Source organism: Toxotes jaculatrix, chromosome 14 (assembly GCF_017976425.1).
Source record: "Toxotes jaculatrix isolate fToxJac2 chromosome 14, fToxJac2.pri, whole genome shotgun sequence".
Taxonomy (NCBI): Eukaryota; Metazoa; Chordata; class Actinopteri; family Toxotidae; genus Toxotes; species Toxotes jaculatrix.
Window position 1 is genome coordinate 24,866,743 of NC_054407.1, and position 19,249 is coordinate 24,885,991.

The 19,249-nt window shown below is 40.9% G+C and overlaps 2 protein-coding genes across 3 annotated transcripts; one reads left to right on the plus strand and one right to left on the minus strand.

Annotated features, from left to right (window-relative positions):
- Positions 1–1,181: 1,181 nt before the first annotated feature.
- Positions 1,182–6,040, minus strand: LOC121193462 (M1-specific T cell receptor beta chain-like). 2 transcript variants are annotated; one of them, XM_041055831.1, is made up of 5 exons: positions 5,887–6,040; positions 5,468–5,794; positions 2,799–2,846; positions 1,766–2,062; positions 1,182–1,662 (listed from the first exon to the last, which is right to left on the minus strand). In XM_041055831.1, the coding sequence occupies exons 1-5, from the start codon at positions 5,927–5,929 to the stop codon at positions 1,505–1,507; spliced, it is 873 nt and encodes a 290-aa protein (XP_040911765.1). In that variant the 5' UTR covers positions 5,930–6,040; the 3' UTR covers positions 1,182–1,504. The 2 variants fall into 2 exon arrangements, with proteins under 2 accessions (XP_040911765.1, XP_040911764.1); XM_041055830.1 differs by having other exon boundaries at positions 1,766–2,065.
- Positions 6,041–9,003: 2,963 nt separating this feature from the next.
- Positions 9,004–15,789, plus strand: LOC121193789. Its single transcript, XM_041056253.1, has 7 exons — positions 9,004–9,061; positions 9,154–9,488; positions 9,618–9,679; positions 12,321–12,454; positions 14,361–14,663; positions 14,796–14,870; positions 15,438–15,789. Exons 1-7 carry the CDS (start codon positions 9,019–9,021, stop codon positions 15,602–15,604), a joined length of 1,119 nt encoding a protein of 372 aa, XP_040912187.1. The 5' UTR covers positions 9,004–9,018; the 3' UTR covers positions 15,605–15,789.
- Positions 15,790–19,249: the final 3,460 nt, after the last annotated feature.

Genomic DNA, 19,249 nt, shown 5'->3' on the forward strand with positions numbered 1-19,249 from the left:
TGAAATAAGCCGACCTGAGGTGAACCAACATGGACGCTCTGCTTCAGGAAGAGAACAACAACAGGACTTGTTTGTGTCAGTGGTTTGTGTTTCTGTCTCTGTGAGCTTTGTGTTTCGTTTGTCGCTTTAATGAGGACAAATTTACACTGAGACTCAATATTTAAAATGCTGTCATGGCATCAATTTAAATCCTGTGAAAAGTCATTTGAAAAAAATGGATTCATTCATTAATGAGAAGATGGAAGATGAATGATTAATTATTGATGAGTTGTTTTTCATAAAGAAAACATGTATTTGCTCGATTCTCTCTGCATCTAAGTCTGTAGAAAGATATTTCATGTTAACCTGATGTTTATGTTTATTTGTATCATTTACTTGTTTGTTTTTAAATATGACAAGAAATTTCAAATGATGGTTTCAGTTGTGTTCTCAGTATTCAAATATTGTGTGGATGGTTGTAACTGTCATTGTGTTATTAAAGTGAAAAGCCACAGCTCACGGTGTGGAGGCTGCAGAGCAGAAACCCACACAGCTCGTCTGCTGCAGGAAAGGAAGTGTTGATTCTCTGTCAGCAGCTTTTTATGAGTCCTAATAACCACGGAGACCAGATTCATATCTGCTGCTGTTCACACTCATCAACCCCCCTCCCTCTGTAGTTTGTCTCTTACTCACACTTTTTCCACTGAGCCCTCCACCAAGAGTCAGACTGAGCCCTCCACCCACACAGAGTCAGACTGAGCCCTCCACCCACACACAGTCAGACTGAGCCCTCCACCCTCACAGAGTCAGACTGAGCCCTCCACCCACACAGAGTCAGACTGAGCCCTCCACCCTCACAGAGTCAGACTGAGCCCTCCACCCACACACAGTCAGACTGAGCCCTCCACCCTCACAGAGTCAGACTGAGCCCTCCACCCACACACAGTCAGACTGAGCCCTCCACCCACACAGAGTCAGACTGAGCCCTCCACCCTCACAGAGTCAGACTGAGCCCTCCACCCTCACAGAGTCAGACTGAGCCCTCCACCCTCACAGAGTCAGACTGATGTGTGGGTGTAAATATCATTGACTGTTTCTAAATGTTGAATGTAAAACACAATTTAAATCTATAAATAAACACAATGAGTTTTACACATTATTATTTTACATATTTTTATATAGAAGATTTTACACTGAATGAATTTGACAAACAAACAACACTGAATTTATTTAGAGAAAAAAGACAGAAAAAATAAACAGAATATTTACTAGACAACTAATAATTCAGATTAATATCCCACTGACATGAAAATCACAAGAGCAGATATAAACCATAAAAATTACACTATAGTAAAGAATCTAAAAGTAGAAACTGCAAATATGAGTGTGATATATATATTGATTATTTTTGGACTGACTGTATCTGACCTGAACATAAAGAGAAACATTTTACTCAGATTTCTGATCAGTGATCAATGAGATGAATGAGATGAAGCCATGGTGAGAAAAGAGGAGCAGGAAACAGTCAGTCAGCATGTGGGCCGTTGGTGGACGGTCCCTTGTTTGTGAGGCCCATCAGCAGAGAGAGTCCACAGCAGTACAGCAGACTCTTCACTATCAGCACTGTGTACAGCAGACAGAGCAGCTTCACCCTGCACTGAGGCTGGAGAGGATCCACTGCACCTGAAAAGAGAAATGAGTCAGTCCTCTGCTCCTCTGCTCTGTTTGACAGCGTCTCCACATGAAGCTCAGTCACTGCTCAGCACAGTCACCAAGCCTTCATTACCTTGTGCTGGAGCCTCCACTGTTCCCCCCTCGTGCCTGACGGAGCAGTAGTATTTATATTTGCTGTTCTCTGGCTGATGAATCAGCAAGATGGAAGCACGTCTCGGCTCTCTGAGCTCCAGCTGCTCTCCCTCATCAGGGGACAGCTTCTCCTTAGGACCGTCCTCCCTCTGTCTTTCCCAGGAGAACTGGACCACAGGAGGAAACATACCTGAGGCCAGACACAGCAGGGAGCTGTTCCCCTCCACGTGGCTCGGGGCTGCTGGGTACACACTCACCACGGGCTTCACTACCTGCTCACCTGAAGTTTGACAGCAGCAACAAGCAGCACAGACACACATTGACACAGTCAACAGCATCAAATTTCCAAAATAAATGTGTATGTGTGTGTGTGTGTGATCATATATCATCACACATCATGTAAAAATTTAAAAAAAAAAGAAATGAAAAAATGTAATTTCAATTTAAATAAAATGTAAACAGTGTGAATTCTTATCACATCCACATTAACACAGTAATAAAAACGTGTTTACCTTCAGACATTAATAAATGTTTTACCATTAACAATGTACCATCACATAAATCAGCATTATCATGAGCTCAGTTTTAACATTTAACAAACATAAGATTTGTTTTGTACATAATATATTTTGCTTTCTATGTTTTTTCAAATCCATTTTTCAGCCATATGTTGAATTATGTTTCACATCATTTCTCATCTTGTTCTAATGAAGATAAACTGCTTGTGAGCTGAGAGATGATCAAACACTAAATATGTTTAAGAAGAGGAAAGTGATAGAATTTGGACTCTTTGATCTGAAGCAGAAATAAAGAAGAAGTTTAGCTGAGCAGTGACATTTAAACATCTTTTCACTAATGACTCAACTTTTTCATTGAAGAACGGCTGCAGAAGGAACTTTGTACTAACTATGAACAAACTAACATGGAAAGTCTGAAGCAGCACAAACTGACTGAAAACACATTTTCAACTCATTCAATCAAACAAGTGAAGGAAAAGAAATGTTGATTCTTACCTGTTACATACAGTTTAGTTCCTGAGCCAAAGATCAGGTATAACCATCCTCCCACAGTGAAAGAGACTGATACAAAAACCTGTCTGCTGCTGAATGTGTCAGCTGAGGTGAACGAGTCCAGATGATGAACCAGTATCAGATTTCAGTTTCTCTAATGTTCATATCAACATGACTGTCTCTTCTTGTCTTTTGTTTTTGCTTCAGACTGAAATATGTGAAGAAATATTCCCATTTCAACTGGTTGACACGTTCATGTTCCCCTCAGGATGAACTGGAATAACTCTGCTGATCCTCTGACTTTTCATCTAGCGCCACCATCAGGTCAACATTTGAATGTGTCCAACACTTTGTGATCAAATACCTGCAGAACTAATGACATTGAACCTGGTTAACTCTGTACCTGTATCATCAGGTCTTATGTGGTGGGGAATCCTCACCTGGTCTTGGTTGCAGTGGGGGTTAAACATTGAATTACTCCCTGGGCGAGACTCCCTCCGATCTTATGTATGTATATTTTATTTTTTACAGCAGCAATTTTCTTAGTTTAGTATCTTTATTAGTTATTCTACTGTTGGAATAGTGTTTATTTAATCTTGTTCTGGCCATATTGGTCTCTTACTTATATTTTACTTTTATTTACTGTAGTTTTCCCCTGCTGTTGGTAAATGCAATTTCCCCACTGAGGGACTAATAAAGGATTTTCTTATCTTATCAGGGTCGTGGGGGAGCTAGAGCCTATCCCAGCTGACTATGGGCGAGAGGCGGGGTACACCCTGGACTGGTCGCCAGTCAATCGCAGGGCTGACGCACAAAGACACGCACACACTCATACCTACGGGCAATTTAGAGTATCCAGTTAACCTAACCGGTGCATGTTTCTGGGATTGTGGGACGAAGCTGGAGGACCCGGAGAGAACCCACGCAGGCAAAGGGAGAACATGTAAACTCCACACAGAAGAGCCCAGGCCGGGGTTCGAACCTGGAACCATCTAGCTGTGAGGGAACAGTGCAATATACAAATAAAATATAGAGCAAGTATTCTGATTAGCACTAATCCTTCATCACACAAATGAAAACACATTAAAGGAAATCTGATTCTAACACTATTGCACTAAGAGCAGCAAACAAACACTAAAGCTAAACTCTGAGCTTTCTGACCTTCCTTGATGCAAAATCATCAATAATGTCATCACATTAAATCTGCTCCCCTACAGACTGATTGATAACAGCAACTGAGGCCAGTGAGCCGTTCCTGAGACATGGTTGACATCAGGTTCCTGTTTTATTTTGAAATCATAGCCCTTGTGTATCTTGCCTTGTTCTACTTCCTGTCTTTGTCTCGTTTCCCCCTGTTTGTGATTGTCTGCCCCGCCCTAACTGGTTTCACCTGTTTCCCATTACCTGGAGTGTGTATATTGTCTGCGTCTCTCTTTGTTCTGGGTCAGTTTGTCTTGCCTCTTGTCTTCGTGTCTCTGCTCAGGTTGTGAATTATTTGTTGGTTTGGTTATTGTTTCTCAGATTGTTCTCTCATTCTTTTCTCACTGCAGTGATTTTGTGTTCATGTTTTGTGCTCTTGCTTTTTATGCCATTTTCCTCTGTGTGACTCTTATTTTGCTGCTTTGTGAAAATAAACTTTACCTTTGATTTTGTCTGTGGAGTCGTGCGTCCATTTGAATTTGTTAGGACCAACAGGGTTACGTTGCATTTTTCCTTTGATTATCATTAGTAACTGGAACATTAGATTTTTTGCTTTGTCATCGTTACTATTGTTTATTTGGTTTTGATTTAATTTGTTCTGAGTTCTTTTCTTTCCTTGGCAGAGAGCTGATGTGGGGAGGTGAGGCCCCTGTGGTGAGGCCCCTGTGGTGAGGGCCCTTCAGGTAACTGCATGTGAGGTAACACACACAGACTCTATAAACTGCAGAGTTTGCTGTGAGTTTGGTTTTGCTGCACAGACGGTGAGTGGTGGTATCACACCTGTCTCTGTGTGTGTGTGTGTGTGTGTGTAGTGTGACTCTCTGCCAAGTGTTTTAAACTTTAAACCTTAAATATGTTGTCTTTTTAAATGAAGGTTGAGGCCTGTCTTTGCTATTAGATAAATTGTAATAAAGTTCAATTTAAATATTAAGTTGTGAACATTTTTCATGTTTATAATCTTTTTCTCGTTTCCTGCAGCTCCACTTCCTGTTTGTTTTTCTTGATGAATAAATACATTCATAAATATTTTTCACCTCCTGTCTCTGCCTCAGTGATGTACCTGTGTGCCTTTACTTCTTTTTGCAAACTATTATTTAAAGATTTAAATTATTTATCAGGTATTTCCTGGTGTGTAAGTCCTCAGGTGGAGTGTTGGTAAGTTCAATCCTGCCCTTGGTGTCCATCACCACACTTAGTCTTTTCCTTGCATCAGTTTGTGTAAGAGTCACTGGGAAACCTCCCAGTTCTCCCAGTATGGAAATATGTCCAACATCATCAATGTCTTAATAAGCTGCTGCTTATTAGTCCAGCAGCAGCTCAAAGCAGAGGATAAAAGTCAAGACAAAGTGTGTGAGATGGAGGTGAAATATGTGAACCTGGGCTGTGGTTTACTGCTCTCTTCCTGTCACTAACACTGTTTGACATCTGTTCATCTGTTGGTTTTTGTTCAGGCTGCAGGGATCATTTCTCACTGTGGGAATCTCTCTTCCAACAGGAGCAGTAGTAGGTGGCTGAATGAATGAGTTTAACTTTATTTATCTTCAACTCACAGCCGTTTGGTTTATTCTCAGCTGTGAAATCATCTTTCTGAGGATGGTTACGATTTGGCACAAGTTCATTAGTGTTCTTATTAATAGCAATAATCCATTTGAATGTTTCTTTGTCTTTCTTTTGCCACCAGTCTCTGTAATCGGTGTCACACCTGTCAGTTCCTCCACAGCTGAAGGAGACTGGTTGACCAACTGTCCTGGTCAGTGATAATTGGTCCTGATTCAGCTCTGCTGCCATGGCAACCAGCGCTGTAGAGAAGCAGACAGACAGATGAAGGTTAGTGTGACAGTGTTTGTTAAAGGTTGGCTTTGTTGGCTCCTGATTGGCTGGAAACACTCACCTGAACACAGACAGCACAGAGCAGCAGCTGGGAGGAAAAGCATTTTGTGCAGTGGTGTTTCCTCTGGGGAACCTGAGGAGAAGTGTCTCTCTGATGCAGCTGAGGCCGAACGAGGACGAGCTGTGAGATCAGACGAGGCCCACGTGCTTTCTAACGGGTCCTCAAAGCTCCCATCAGCCCCTGCGGCCCACAGATGAGGCTGCGGCTGCTGCTGATTGACGGCTCAGCTGAAGCTGCTGTGTGGTTTTCCTGTGTGTGTCTGTTTGTGTGTTCAAAGCCATGGTTTCATGGCAGGAACGTTAAAGTATAAACAGCTTCTGTTTGTCAGTGTGTGATTGGTCAAACTGAGACCTTCAGTCTCCAACATGCTGTTTGTGTTAAATCTTCACAGTAGAAGATGAAGGTTACTGTCAGCCTGCAGAGGGCGCCATTTATTATTTCTACTCTTTATGTGATTTTCATTCTTTTCATCTTTTTCCTCAGTCGTTATTTTTGCAGACTCTGTTTCTCTGAACTGAGTAAAAGTTTCTTGCTCTTGATTTTAATGTGACAGCAGATAAAGAATGTGGCTCACTGTGATGCACAAACACAAAAACACATTCATGTTCCCACAAACACACTCAGGTTGCTGCTGAACTCACTAACACACACTGTTCTCTGTTGTTTAACAGCTGTGATGGAAACACAAAGCTACAGATCCACAGAGCTCCTCAGCTGTGATTTCAACTCAAACACGTTTCACTCAGATCAATAATACAAGTGAATTTCTACACACTTGAATTCTTCTCCCACTCTGTCTGATAATGTCAGAAATTGTGTGGATCCTGTTTTTCTTCATGATGTTTCCACCCAGTCAAACATTCAAAGCACAGACTCCATCAAATGTCCTGCTGTTGTCCCTGTTGTCTCACTGTCATGCTTCACTGGGACACTTGAATAGAACAGAGTCCTGGTTCATGTCATTAGTGACACCTGTGCTTTTCCTGCTGCCACAGCTCAAAATGTCTGCAGTGAAAAAGGCCTTTGATCAGACAGCAGCCTCATCTGTGGGCCGCAGGGGCTGATGGGAGCTGAGAGATGGTTTGACGCCCTGGCCCTGATCTGTACCTCAGCACAGTTTGATCACAGAGGTCTACAGAGAGATCCTTGGACTTCATGACATGCAGAGTGAACTGAGGGACCTTATACACACAGGTGTGTGTCTTTCTAAACGGTGTCCAATCAACTCAACTGTCCACAGGTGGACTCCAGTCAACTTCTGGACATGTCTCAAGGATCATTAAAGCCAACAGGAAACAGCTGATCACAATCTGGAGACACAGCAAAGGCTCTGAACACTTTGAGTTTCTGCTTTTTCAGAAATCTGCAAAAATGTCTCCAACATGTTTTCACTCTGTCTTTATGGCTGATTTAGTGTTGATTGATTAACAAAGATGGAAGTTTGATCAATTTAAAATTAAATCTACAAAACATCAAAATGTGTTAGAAGTGAAGGAGTGTGAATATTTTCTGAGGACACTGTATAACAGCCTGATGTTTCCACACATTTAAAGACAGAGCTGATAGAAAAAATGAAAACACAAAAGAAGTATAATACTGGAAGGCCTCCAGTGTGAATGAGTGAGCTGTTGCAGCCAGCAGAGGGCAGCAGTGTGTCAGTTCTGTTCCTGACAGCAGCAGCACAGAGCAGGTGGAGGTAATGAGAGAACAAGTGTACAAACTGTAGGAATAACTACAGCTTTAAACTGAAGGCTTGACAGTAGAAAATCTTTTAGAATTATATCAAATATTTGATAGAAAAAAGGGAGAGTTCAACTCAGTTTAAACACAAAGTCAATCAATAAAACAAGTGACTCATTGTTCACTTTGTTTCAGCTGTTTCACATTTTCAAGAATATTTATGAAGAAATATTGAATTTCTCAGTGTATCTGTAAGTGAACACTTTAATATTTATACTAATAAATATTTGAATATTACAATTAAAAACATTTCCAGACAAAACACAAGCAAACAACTAAAACACAACGATGGAAACAATGAGACTGAAGAAGAAAAAACACACAATCTGTTTAAACAAGTCTTTTTTTTCTTTTCTATCAAATCAGGTGGAAATGAACTTTAAATTCTATCCAGACATGTTGGTGAAAATATCTGATGAACACAAACATTCACACTAAAGAACAATAACTTGAAATATTAGAATGATAGAAAAAAATCAGATGGAACAAAATGATTTCAGCTGCTTTAATGTTCAAATCATTTTATTCTGTGTCTTAAGCTGTCAAAATAAAATGGATATGACAAATAATCAGTATTGAAACAACATGGAGACGATTTATTAGTTATTGATTTTCAGTGTTTGTGTAAGTCACAGTTTAAAATGGAGAAAATATATTAAAAAAACATTTTAACAGAGACATGAAATCTGAGCAGCTGAGGATGAGAACGATGTAAATAAATAAATAAGTCAATAAATTACAAAAGCAAAGAAAGAAAAAGATGAAAATAACAAACAGGTTGCTGTTGTTCACACGGAGGTTGAAAGTTTTTCACAAAGTGACAAAAGTGAAAAGTCATTTCCGGAGAAACTCTCTGCAGACGTATGATGAATAAAAGCTCAGCTCTCTGCTCTCACTCACACTTTAACATCTTTGCACTGTTGTTGCCTCCAAATCCAAATCCATCAGAATCCAAATATCCAGACCTCAGTCCAGATTCCAGAGCCTGGAACTGTCCAAAGCCACAATTGATCAAGTCCACAAAGGAGCCTGGAGTAGAGTTTCTGCTCCTGCTGCAAAGTTCACCAGACCTCAGTGTGAAGATTAAGATTCACAGCAGGATGGATGGAACAATAATAATAATAATAATAATACAAAGATGTTATTATCAAAATGATCACATTCACACACAAACAGACACACACAGGAAAACCACACAGCAGCTTCAGCTGAGCCGTCAATCAGCAGCAGCAGCAGCCTCATCTGTGGGCCGCAGGGGCTGATGGGAGCTTTGAGGACCCGTTAGAAAGCACGTGGGCCTCGTCTGATCTCACAGCTCGTCCTCGTTCGGCCTCAGCTGCATCAGAGAGACACTTCTCCTCAGGTTCCCCAGAGGAAACACCACTGCACAAAATGCTTTTCCTCCCAGCTGCTGCTCTGTGCTGTCTGTGTTCAGGTGAGTGTTTCCAGCCAATCAGGAGCCAACAAAGCCAACCTTTAACAAACACTGTCACACTAACCTTCATCTGTCTGTCTGCTCCTCTACAGTGCTGGTTGCCATGGCAGCAGAGCTGAATCAGTACCAGTTATCACTGACCAGGAGAGTTGGTCAACCAGTCTCCTTCAGCTGTGGAATAACTGACCAGTGTAACTATGATTATATATACTGGTACCAGAAGAAAGACACAGAAACATTCAAAGTGATTCTTGATATTGATAAAACTAACGGCAACACAGACAAACGTTACAATCATCCTCAGAAAGATGATTTCACATCTCAGAGAACACAGAACGGCTGGGACTTGAAGATAGACACAGTTAAATTCGATCATTCAGCCACCTACTACTGCTCCTGTGAGAAGTATGATTCCCACAGTGAGAAATGATTCCTGCAGCCTGAACAAAAACCAACAGATGAACAGATGTCAAACAGTGTTAGTGACAGGAAGAGAGCAGTAAACCACAGCCCAGGTTCACATATTTCACCTCCATCTCACACACTTTGTCTCCAGGAGTCTCCAGCCATGCAGCAGCTCTGTGAGGCTGCACTGAGACACAGTGGAGCTCTGAGCAGGTATTTGATCAGAAAGCAAAGTGTTGGACACATTCAAATGTTGACCTGATGGTGGCGCTAGATGAAAAGTCAGAGGATCAGCAGAGTTATTACAGTTCATCAACAAATCACTGGACTTTATCACAGGAGTCTTTGTGTGTCGGCTCCGTGATTGACTGATGCCTCTCGCCCTCAGTCAGCTGGGATAGGCTCCAGCTGCCCTGCGACCCTGAAGGTTACAAACATTAGACAAAATATACAAAAGTCACTTCAATATAAAGGATAAAATACAAACAGCCTGAAACATTGACGCTTCAGCGCGACACGTTTTGCACAGAACCTGTTTCTGCTGCACGTCTGCGGCCTCAGAGCCGAAATACTCCCAAATGAGCGACGCGCTGTTTTTCTTGGGGATTAAACGCCGTAACTCCGCTTCTGCTCCAGCTGAAGCCATTTGACTAATGAAGCAGCAGGTGGAGCAGGTGATACTGATTGCGTTAGCCTCACCTGTGCACGCGCAGCACGCCGCTTCTGATCGGTGAGCTCGGCAGGTAGGGAGACGGCAGGTATGTGGAAAATAGCTGACACAGCAGATCCTGGGTCAGTCAGGAGCTCTGCAAAAACCCGCAGCAGATCATAAAGGAGCGAACCCTTGCTGGTGAGTGAGCAGACATTCAGGAGTCCCATGGTGTAGCAGAGACAGAGACACTGGGACTACGCTGCATCTGGCGTCGGTTCAGGGTTTGTCACAAAGTTCACACCGGGTGTGTCGGTCAGAACAATAACTGAAGGACAAACTTCCCTTTATATGTTCCAGAATATCCAATGAAGAGGCAGGTGATGGATAATTCAGGTGATTTATTTCTCTCTGTGCAGGTGAGGGGGTCATGTGGTTTTCTATATCAAATAAAGTGACAAAGTACAACAAGTGAATGAAGAATTAAGGCTCTGAATGTCCAATAAACATCATATAAACAGGACTGAAACTGCTTCATCTCCATGTTCCTCTGATTCCCATAATCCCAGCTCTTAAACACATTTCACCTGACAAACTAGCACATTAACACACATATAAACAACATGACATTCACATAACGCTCATGTAAACGTCACACTAACGGCCCAAAATAACAATAATAAACATGACGTGACGACTTTTCCTTCAAACGCTGACATTAAAAAAAGTGCTTATTTGATTTTCGTTTGAAAACACAAAATACAAAATGACGAAGAGGCAGAAATGAAAAAGCGCCGTTGTCTCGTGTCCACAGACCGGTTGTTGTCATTGTTTTCTTCTTCTTTTATTTCATGGAGACCTGCTGCCTGCTACCGACTGCAGGATTTTCGCCACCTACTGTTCTTTAGTTATAATAATCTCCAGCAGCTGCTTGTGTCAACAACACCAACAGTGACCGTGACCAGTACGTTACTTTACAAAATAATAAGAGTGTGTCTCAGGGAGGAAGACATGACTGCGGAAAAACTCAGTCGCATATTTCAGGTCAAGAAAAGTAATTTATGATAAACTCCACACGTTAGCGAGGACTGCTAGCTTAACGTTAGCCTTGGTTAATCTGACAGTGCTATTCAGTGTTCTCACTCTGACAGGAACTAGTTTATCTTCCTTGCTGCTGGATTCTACCTGTTATGTATTACGTATGACGTCATCACGTAATGTTGGAAGTGCACCGCAGTTTGCGGACAGTGTCAGGATGTGTTGCCTGAGTTTAATAAAAAGTATATTGTTCCAGAAAACCGCCTCGTGATTTTACCCCTCGATAAGAGTAGCGGATATAACGCTACCGTTCGCCCAAACGCGAGATTATTATAAATAAAGAACAGTAGGTGGCGAAAATCAGCAGCAGGTCTCCATTAAATAAAAGAAGAAGAAAACAATGATAACAAACGGTCTGTGGACACGAGACAACGGAAATTGCTTTCTGCTTCTTCGTCGAAGTAATTTTTAAATTTCGAGGACTCCCTTCAGATCCACAAAAAAGTAAACTGCCTCGTATTTCAATTTTGTTTTTTGTATTTTCAAACGAAAATCAAATAAGCACTTTTTTTTTTTTTTTTTTTTTTACATATCAGCGTTCGAAGGAAAATTCAAATACCAAAAGATACACGGACCTGTGACCTTCACGCAATCCGAGCGGGTTGAGCTGAATTGTACAAGTAGCTTAACAGTGCTCACCTGGCAAATGCTAAAGTTACACCGCTGAGCAACAGAATGATTGTAAGCTGCAGAACGTAAACACAGTAAGTCAACGATATTCACGTATTCACATTTCGCTCACGCACAGACCACAAGCCGTGACGTTAATTAACCGCTCAACCGGAGCTTCACTCTCTGCCGACACATCAACTTAACGTTAGCTAACATGCTAGTTAGCCCTGAGAGCAAAGTCCAGCTGAGGCTGATGGGAACCTCATTAGTTCTGCAGGTATTTGATCACAAAGTGTTGGACACATTCAAATGTTGACCTGATGGTGGCGCTAGATGAAAAGTCAGAGGATCAGCAGAGTTATTCCAGTTCATCCTGAGGGGAACATGAACGTGTCAACCAGTTGAAATGGGAATATTTCTTCACATATTTCAGTCTGAAGCAAAAACAAAAGACAAGAAGAGACAGTCATGTTGATATGAACATTAGAGAAACTGAAATCTGATACTGGTTCATCATCTGGACTCGTTCACCTCAGCTGACACATTCAGCAGCAGACAGGTTTTTGTATCAGTCTCTTTCACTGTGGGAGACATGATCTTTGGCTCAGGAACTAAACTGTATGTAACAGGTAAGAATCAACATTTCTTTTCCTTCACTTGTTTGATTGAATGAGTTGAAAATGTGTTTTCAGTCAGTTTGTGCTGCTTCAGACTTTCCATGTTAGTTTGTTCATAGTTAGTACAAAGTTCCTTCTGCAGCCGTTCTTCAATGAAAAAGTTGAGTCATTAGTGAAAAGATGTTTAAATGTCACTGCTCAGCTAAACTTCTTCTTTATTTGTGCTGGAGCTCCAAAGTGTTTTCACACTCCACAAAATCTTATATTGGAAGTTGATTCTTGATTCTCATCAGCTGCTGCTTCATGAATCATCAGGCTGCTTTTCTTTTCTCTCTCCTCAAATAAATTCACTTCTCCATGAAGGATTGTGGAGGATTTTCCTGCTCTGTTGACTTTTTCTTCAAACTTCCAGTGAATCAAAGTCAGTTTCAGTGATGAGCAGGATTCTTCACATTCACTGATCATTAAAAGTTCAGTGTTTTTAAATGGGATTTTCCTTTATGGGAAATAATGTTTCAAACCTTTCTGCTTTTAAATACAGTAAATTAATGCAGTTATGATAAATGTATTTGACATGAAATATTCATTTTAACAATAACAAACATATATATGTTGTATATATGTACAATATTACATTTAATAAATAGAAAAATGTTTTCATGCTCAATAATTGAGAGTGTGAGAAATATAATGAATAGACTGAATATAATACATCATGTAGGATGATATATAGATCTATGCTACCATGGTATATATTCAACTCATTAACAGTAAATATATTTTGTGAGGTTCAAACTGTATGAATGTAACTGCACTTTATATAATGGTGAATGAGTCTTTTTGTGAAAGTGAAATTAACAATGATCAGAAAAATATTTGAAATAAAGACAAACATGTTTTTATTAGATTTGATTTCTGATCATAATTCTTTATGTGACTGTAAATATTTATTGAACCAAAACATTTATTTAGTTTGATGAATAATTTATTTTACATTGTGTGAATAAACATTTAAATCAGGAGATTATGATCAATATATATTTATCTAAATCAAATGGATTTTAGTGTCAGTAAATAGAATTATTATAAATGTGAACTCTGAAATTGTAGTGACGCCTCTGTGGGTATAAGAGAGAACAAATATACGTTCACACTTCTTTATATGTTGTTGTATTTATAACAGCAACACATCAGTTAATGTTCTTTGTATTTTTCATTAGGAATAAAATTCTGTAATTTGATTTAGTTAATAAAAAGTTATACTTAATATATTTCTAATATTCTAATATAATAGTATGACCCAAATATTCTGAGATTATTATTTATGAAAATTAAATATGAATATAAATATTTTAAATCCAGTTTCCATCTTTCAGTTTCTTGAACTTTCTCTCATGATCTACATAATATATACCAAGGATATTTATAGAGAAGTTAAAACTGTTTGGAAAAAAGTTTGAAATCATTGATTTCTTCTTTTCTACTGATCAGAGTTTCTGGCTGTAAATATATTAGATAAATCTTTGCATAGAGTTATTATTTGGAATGAGAAATGTTTTGATCTTCAATCATTTATTATTTTATAGAAATGAAGCATGATATAGAAAAAATCCTATCACTGCATGAAGACAGATTTCTTGAGTATATGATATGAAATAATGGAATATTCGAATCATTGTGACATTGGAATGAACGGACGTCGCACACTGAGATAAAAGTCAGACATTAGATGAGAACTGTGTGTGATGTGAAGCTGAATCCAGGACATGTGCTGAACTTTGTGCTGTATTGATGAGTAGTTTAGTGATCAGAGTCCATGTAGTTTCCAGGATCAGACTGAATGCAGTGCAGTGCTGGAAGCTGCTGTTGACTGTGTCAATGTGTGTCTGTGCTGCTTGTTGCTGCTGTCAAACTTCAGGTGAGCAGGTAGTGAAGCCCGTGGTGAGTGTGTACCCAGCAGCCCCGAGCCACGTGGAGGGGAACAGCTCCCTGCTGTGTCTGGCCTCAGGTATGTTTCCTCCTCTGGTCCAGTTCTCCTGGGAAAGACAGAGGGAGGACGGTCCTAAGGAGGAGCTGTCTTCTGCCTGGGGAGAGCAGCTGGAGCTCAGAGAGTCGGGACACTCCGCCGCCATCTTACTGATCCATCAGCCAGAGGACAGCACGTATAAATACTACTGCTCCGTCAGGCACGAGGGGGGAACAGAGAAGGCCCAGACACAAGGTAATGAAGGCTTGGTGACTGTGCTGAGCAGTGACTGAGCTTCATGTGGAGACGCTGTCAAACAGAGCAGAGGAGCAGAGGACGGACGTCTCTCACTGCAGCTCCAAACATTTGACTCCTTTTCTGTTTCAGAGGTTCCAGCTCCAGCAGCCTCCTGTCCTCCAGAGAGAGAGCCAGCACACCTGGCAGCTCTGCAGCAAGCTGACAGTAAGATCACCTGCTGCCTCTCTGCATGGACAGCTCCAGTGTCCTGCTGCAGTTCACTTTCTGCTCATCACTCAAGGATTCAAACATACACTCCCTCATTCTGTTAGAGTGTCCAACAGCACAACAGATCCCACTCACACAGCTTTCACTTCACCATTCGGACTAATAACACGTGTTGGGGGCACTATACTAAATGTGGGGCTTTGAAGGTGCTGATAAAAACTCTGGCCACTGGATCTTACAGCTCCACTCATTCATATTTCTATGCTGACCATCAATCTAAGGTCAAAGGTCAGAGATCAGTCTTTTCTTTTTTTGTTTAGCTTGTTGTGGAGTTCTTCTGCCCCCAAGTGGCTGCAAGAAGAAAATCAGTTAATCCAACTTCAGACTCATCATAACCTGTGTCTTCTTCTGTTTGGACTTTCCATTTGATCCTGGACTGATTTTAATGCTCAGAAATACTTTAGAGAAGAAGGTGATGAAGGCTTGGTGACTGTGCTGAGCAGTGACTGAGCTTCATGTGGAGACGCTGTCAAACTGACTCATTTCTCTTTCAATCCTTTTCAGTGTCAGTGCTTCCCCTGGATCCTCTCCAGCCTCAGTGCAGGGTGAAGCTGCTCTGTCTGCTGTACACAGTGCTGATAGTGAAGAGTCTGCTGTACTGCTGTGGACTCTCTCTGCTGATGGGCCTCACAAACAAGGGACCGTCCACCAACGGCCCACATGCTGACTGACTGTTTTCTGCTCCTCTTTTCTCACCATGGCTTCATCTCATTCATCTCATTGATCACTGATCACAAGTGCACAGTTTAGATACAGTCGTCCTAAATACACACACATGTATATTTGCAGTCACTCACTGTCAATTCTCTTTATTTTCATGCATTTATTTACAGTATTTCTCACTTTCATTCAGAATTGTGTAATAATAGAAAATTAAAGTGAATCATCAGCTGTTGGCTTATTAATTATATTTCATTAAATACTTATTTCTTTAAACATTCTGCAGAGGTTAGTTTTGTATAATGTGTTTGTTCTAAATGTTTCAATAAGGTGATGGAAAAAAGTCACAAACAGAATCAGCTTCATTGGGACGAACGATGACGCTGATCAATAATTTGACTGGTTGTTAGTAACTGATTTTCAAGATGTGTAAAAAAAGTGATGAAGTGAATTTTAGCAAAAATAAACATTTCATTTTTCAGGAAAACAAGTTTTATTGATATTTTCTATGAGACATTTAAAGAGAGGATCAAAAAGATTCACAGAGAAACACAAAGGTTTGACATTAAAATACTTAGATCAAATTATATATGACATCTTTTTTCAAGAACAGGAAAATGAGAAACTTCTAAATTTAAAAATGAGCAAAAACTGATAAATGACACATTTTCTTTGTATATTTGATCTAAAACTCATTAAACTGTCATCTTGTATGAATCTGTCACGGGGGGGTCACACCGAGGTAACCGGGAAAAACCTCCAAGACAGGTGATGAAGACAGGAAACTAAAAGTCTTTCAATAAACAAAAAAAAGTGGAAGAGTCCAGGACCAGGGGACAAAAGTCAAACAAGCAAAAATCAGCCACAGGAGAAAAACACTCAGGAACTAAACGGAAAGACAAAAGTCCTTACTCACAAACAAAGGAAACCAAGGTGAGTCCATGAGGGGGAGACACGATGCACAGGTACATGAACAAACACGGGGACGTGACGAGACAGAGGAGGCGATGACAGAAGCACACACAGGTAACCAACACAGGTGAAGACAAAGGTGCAGACTCAGGGACAGACACAGACCAACTGACAAGGACACCGGGAAACAACGAGACTCAAACACACAAGGCAATGGACAACAGGTGAAACCAATTAGGGCGGGGCAGACAATCACACATGGCGGGAAACGAGACAAAGACAGGAAGTAGAACAAGACAAGATCATAGACTGTATAAGACATGGACGTAGCACCCGTGACGTCACCCATTGGTTTCGGGGAGTCGGTTTTGTGACCAAACCATTAGGTATTTGAGCTGCGCCATCCTGGATTTTAGTGGGAGAGTACTTTCCATATTTGGCGAAGCGGCGGTTACTCTACGGGTCAGCCGGACGAGAGAACTCGGCCACTTAGCTCGGAGCAACAGAGCTAGCCTAAGGCTAATCAGCTAATCAGCTAGGCTAACAAGCTAAGCGGCAGCTACACGCAGCGACATCCACCACACGACAGTCCCCGAGTCCGGCTCGACCCCGTGTGACCGCGACACACAGCATACAACAGAGATCACTATCCACTTACAGTTACAGCAGCCGCTTACTGACGGAGCTGCTCTGTCCATGTAATGTCGGACTTTTTAAACAGAAAAATGAGACGAAATAAAATTGTAGCTTAGTATTCCCGCAATAAACGGACTCTGAGAGCACGGAACACACTGCAGCAGCGTTCCTAACATTAGCTGCTCCGGTCCTCTATCTGTATCAGCAGCGACCAGAAATCGGCAATTAAGCCATAAGCCAGCGGCTAAATATGCTAATACATGCTAATTAGCGCAAACATCCAGGTAAAATAGTGAGAAATTTACTTACCGAAAAAACTGCAACACAGACTCCTTCGACGGTCGGTTAGTACAGTCTACACTACAACAAGCCATACTGTCACAGAAACCTATCCGAACATTGGCAAACAAACACGAACACTGCAGCCCTGTCAACCGCTGGAGGTAGCCGCCTAGCCCAGCCGATGCTTTAGCAAAGAGCTAACTGTCTATGGGGCTGTCGCTCAACGTAACCACGTATTAAGCCTAAATAACACTTAAACGGTTGTGGTACAAAAAAATTCACCCCCCTCACAGTTGAGACCAAAAACAAAAAATGTACCAGGCTGTAAATATGTTTTTTTTATGCTGTAAAGTTGGCTATTTTAACATGAGGGTCAATGGAGAATTGCTCACTTCCGGAGCCAGCCCCCAGCGGCAGCCGAGGAACTGCAGCTTTTTGAACGCGGAAGTGATCCTCACTGCTGAAACCTACAACTCCCCCCTTGGAAGATACACAGGGGCTATGATTTCAAAATAAAACAGGAACTACTAACAAAACTTCAACTAAATCAGAGTCCAAAAAGGTCCAACTGTCCACTAAAGAGTTCATAACAAAACAAAAGGCTTCAGAAAACAGCCCCTCAGGGGCAAGTCAGGGCAGAATCAGTCTACATTTCATGTTCATCACTTCATCATCAGTATGATCAGTAAACAATCAGCTCATTGTTTGACATAAAGGACAAAGTGACTTAAAGATAAAGCTGTTCCTCTTTAAGCATCTTGGATTTGAAAGTTACCTGTTAAACACTTTTCCATCTGCTCTGTTTTTCCTTTGGAGCAAAAGCTGTTTCCACCTGAATCATTCAGCTGTTTCCTGTTTGAACAGCATTCACAGCCCAACACACAACACATCAGTGTAGTTATGTTTGTCAGTCAGAGGAAAAGAAACTCCGAGCTTAAAAACAGCTTGAATGACACAATCTGCTGCCAAATAACGAGCAGTGTGAGTGAAGCACAAACAGCTACACTGATAAAAACTCCAGCATGAAGGTGAATCACAGCAAGTGAGAGGGTTAGTGGGATGAAGGAGGTGAACTCATTCATATTTGGCTCTGATGGAGATGTACAGACTCCTCTGACAGGTTTTATGTTGTTAATCAGCTGTAACCTGCTGAAATAAGCCGACCTGAGGTGAACCAACATGGACGCTCTGCTTCAGGAAGAGAACAACAACAGGACTTGTTTGTGTCAGTGGTTTGTGTTTCTGTCTCTGTGCGCTTTGTGTTTCGTTTGTCGCTTTAATGAGGACAAATGTACTTTTTTCAAATGAGACTCAATATTTATAATGCTGTCATGGCATCAATTTAAATCCTGTGAAAAGTCATTTGAAAAAATGGATTCATTCATTAATGAGAAGATGGAAGATGAATGATTAATTATTGATGAGTTGTTTTTCATAAAGAAAACATGTATTTGCTCTATTCTCTCTGCATCTAAGTCTGTAGAAAGATATTTCATGTTAACCTGATGTTTATGTTTATTTGTATCATTTACTTGTTTGTTTTTAAATAAGAAATTTCAAATGATGGTTTCAGTTGTGTTCTCAGTATTCAAATATTGTGTGGATGGTTGTAACTGTCATTGTGTTATTAAAGTGAAAAGCCACAGCTCACGGTGTGGAGGCTGCAGAGCAGAAACCCACACAGCTCGTCTGCTGCAGGAAAGGAAGTGTTGATTCACTGTCAGCAGCTTTTTATGAGTCCTAATAACCACGGAGACCAGATTCATATCTGCTGCTGTTCACACTCATCAACCCCCCTCCCTCTGTAGTTTGTCTCTTACTCACAC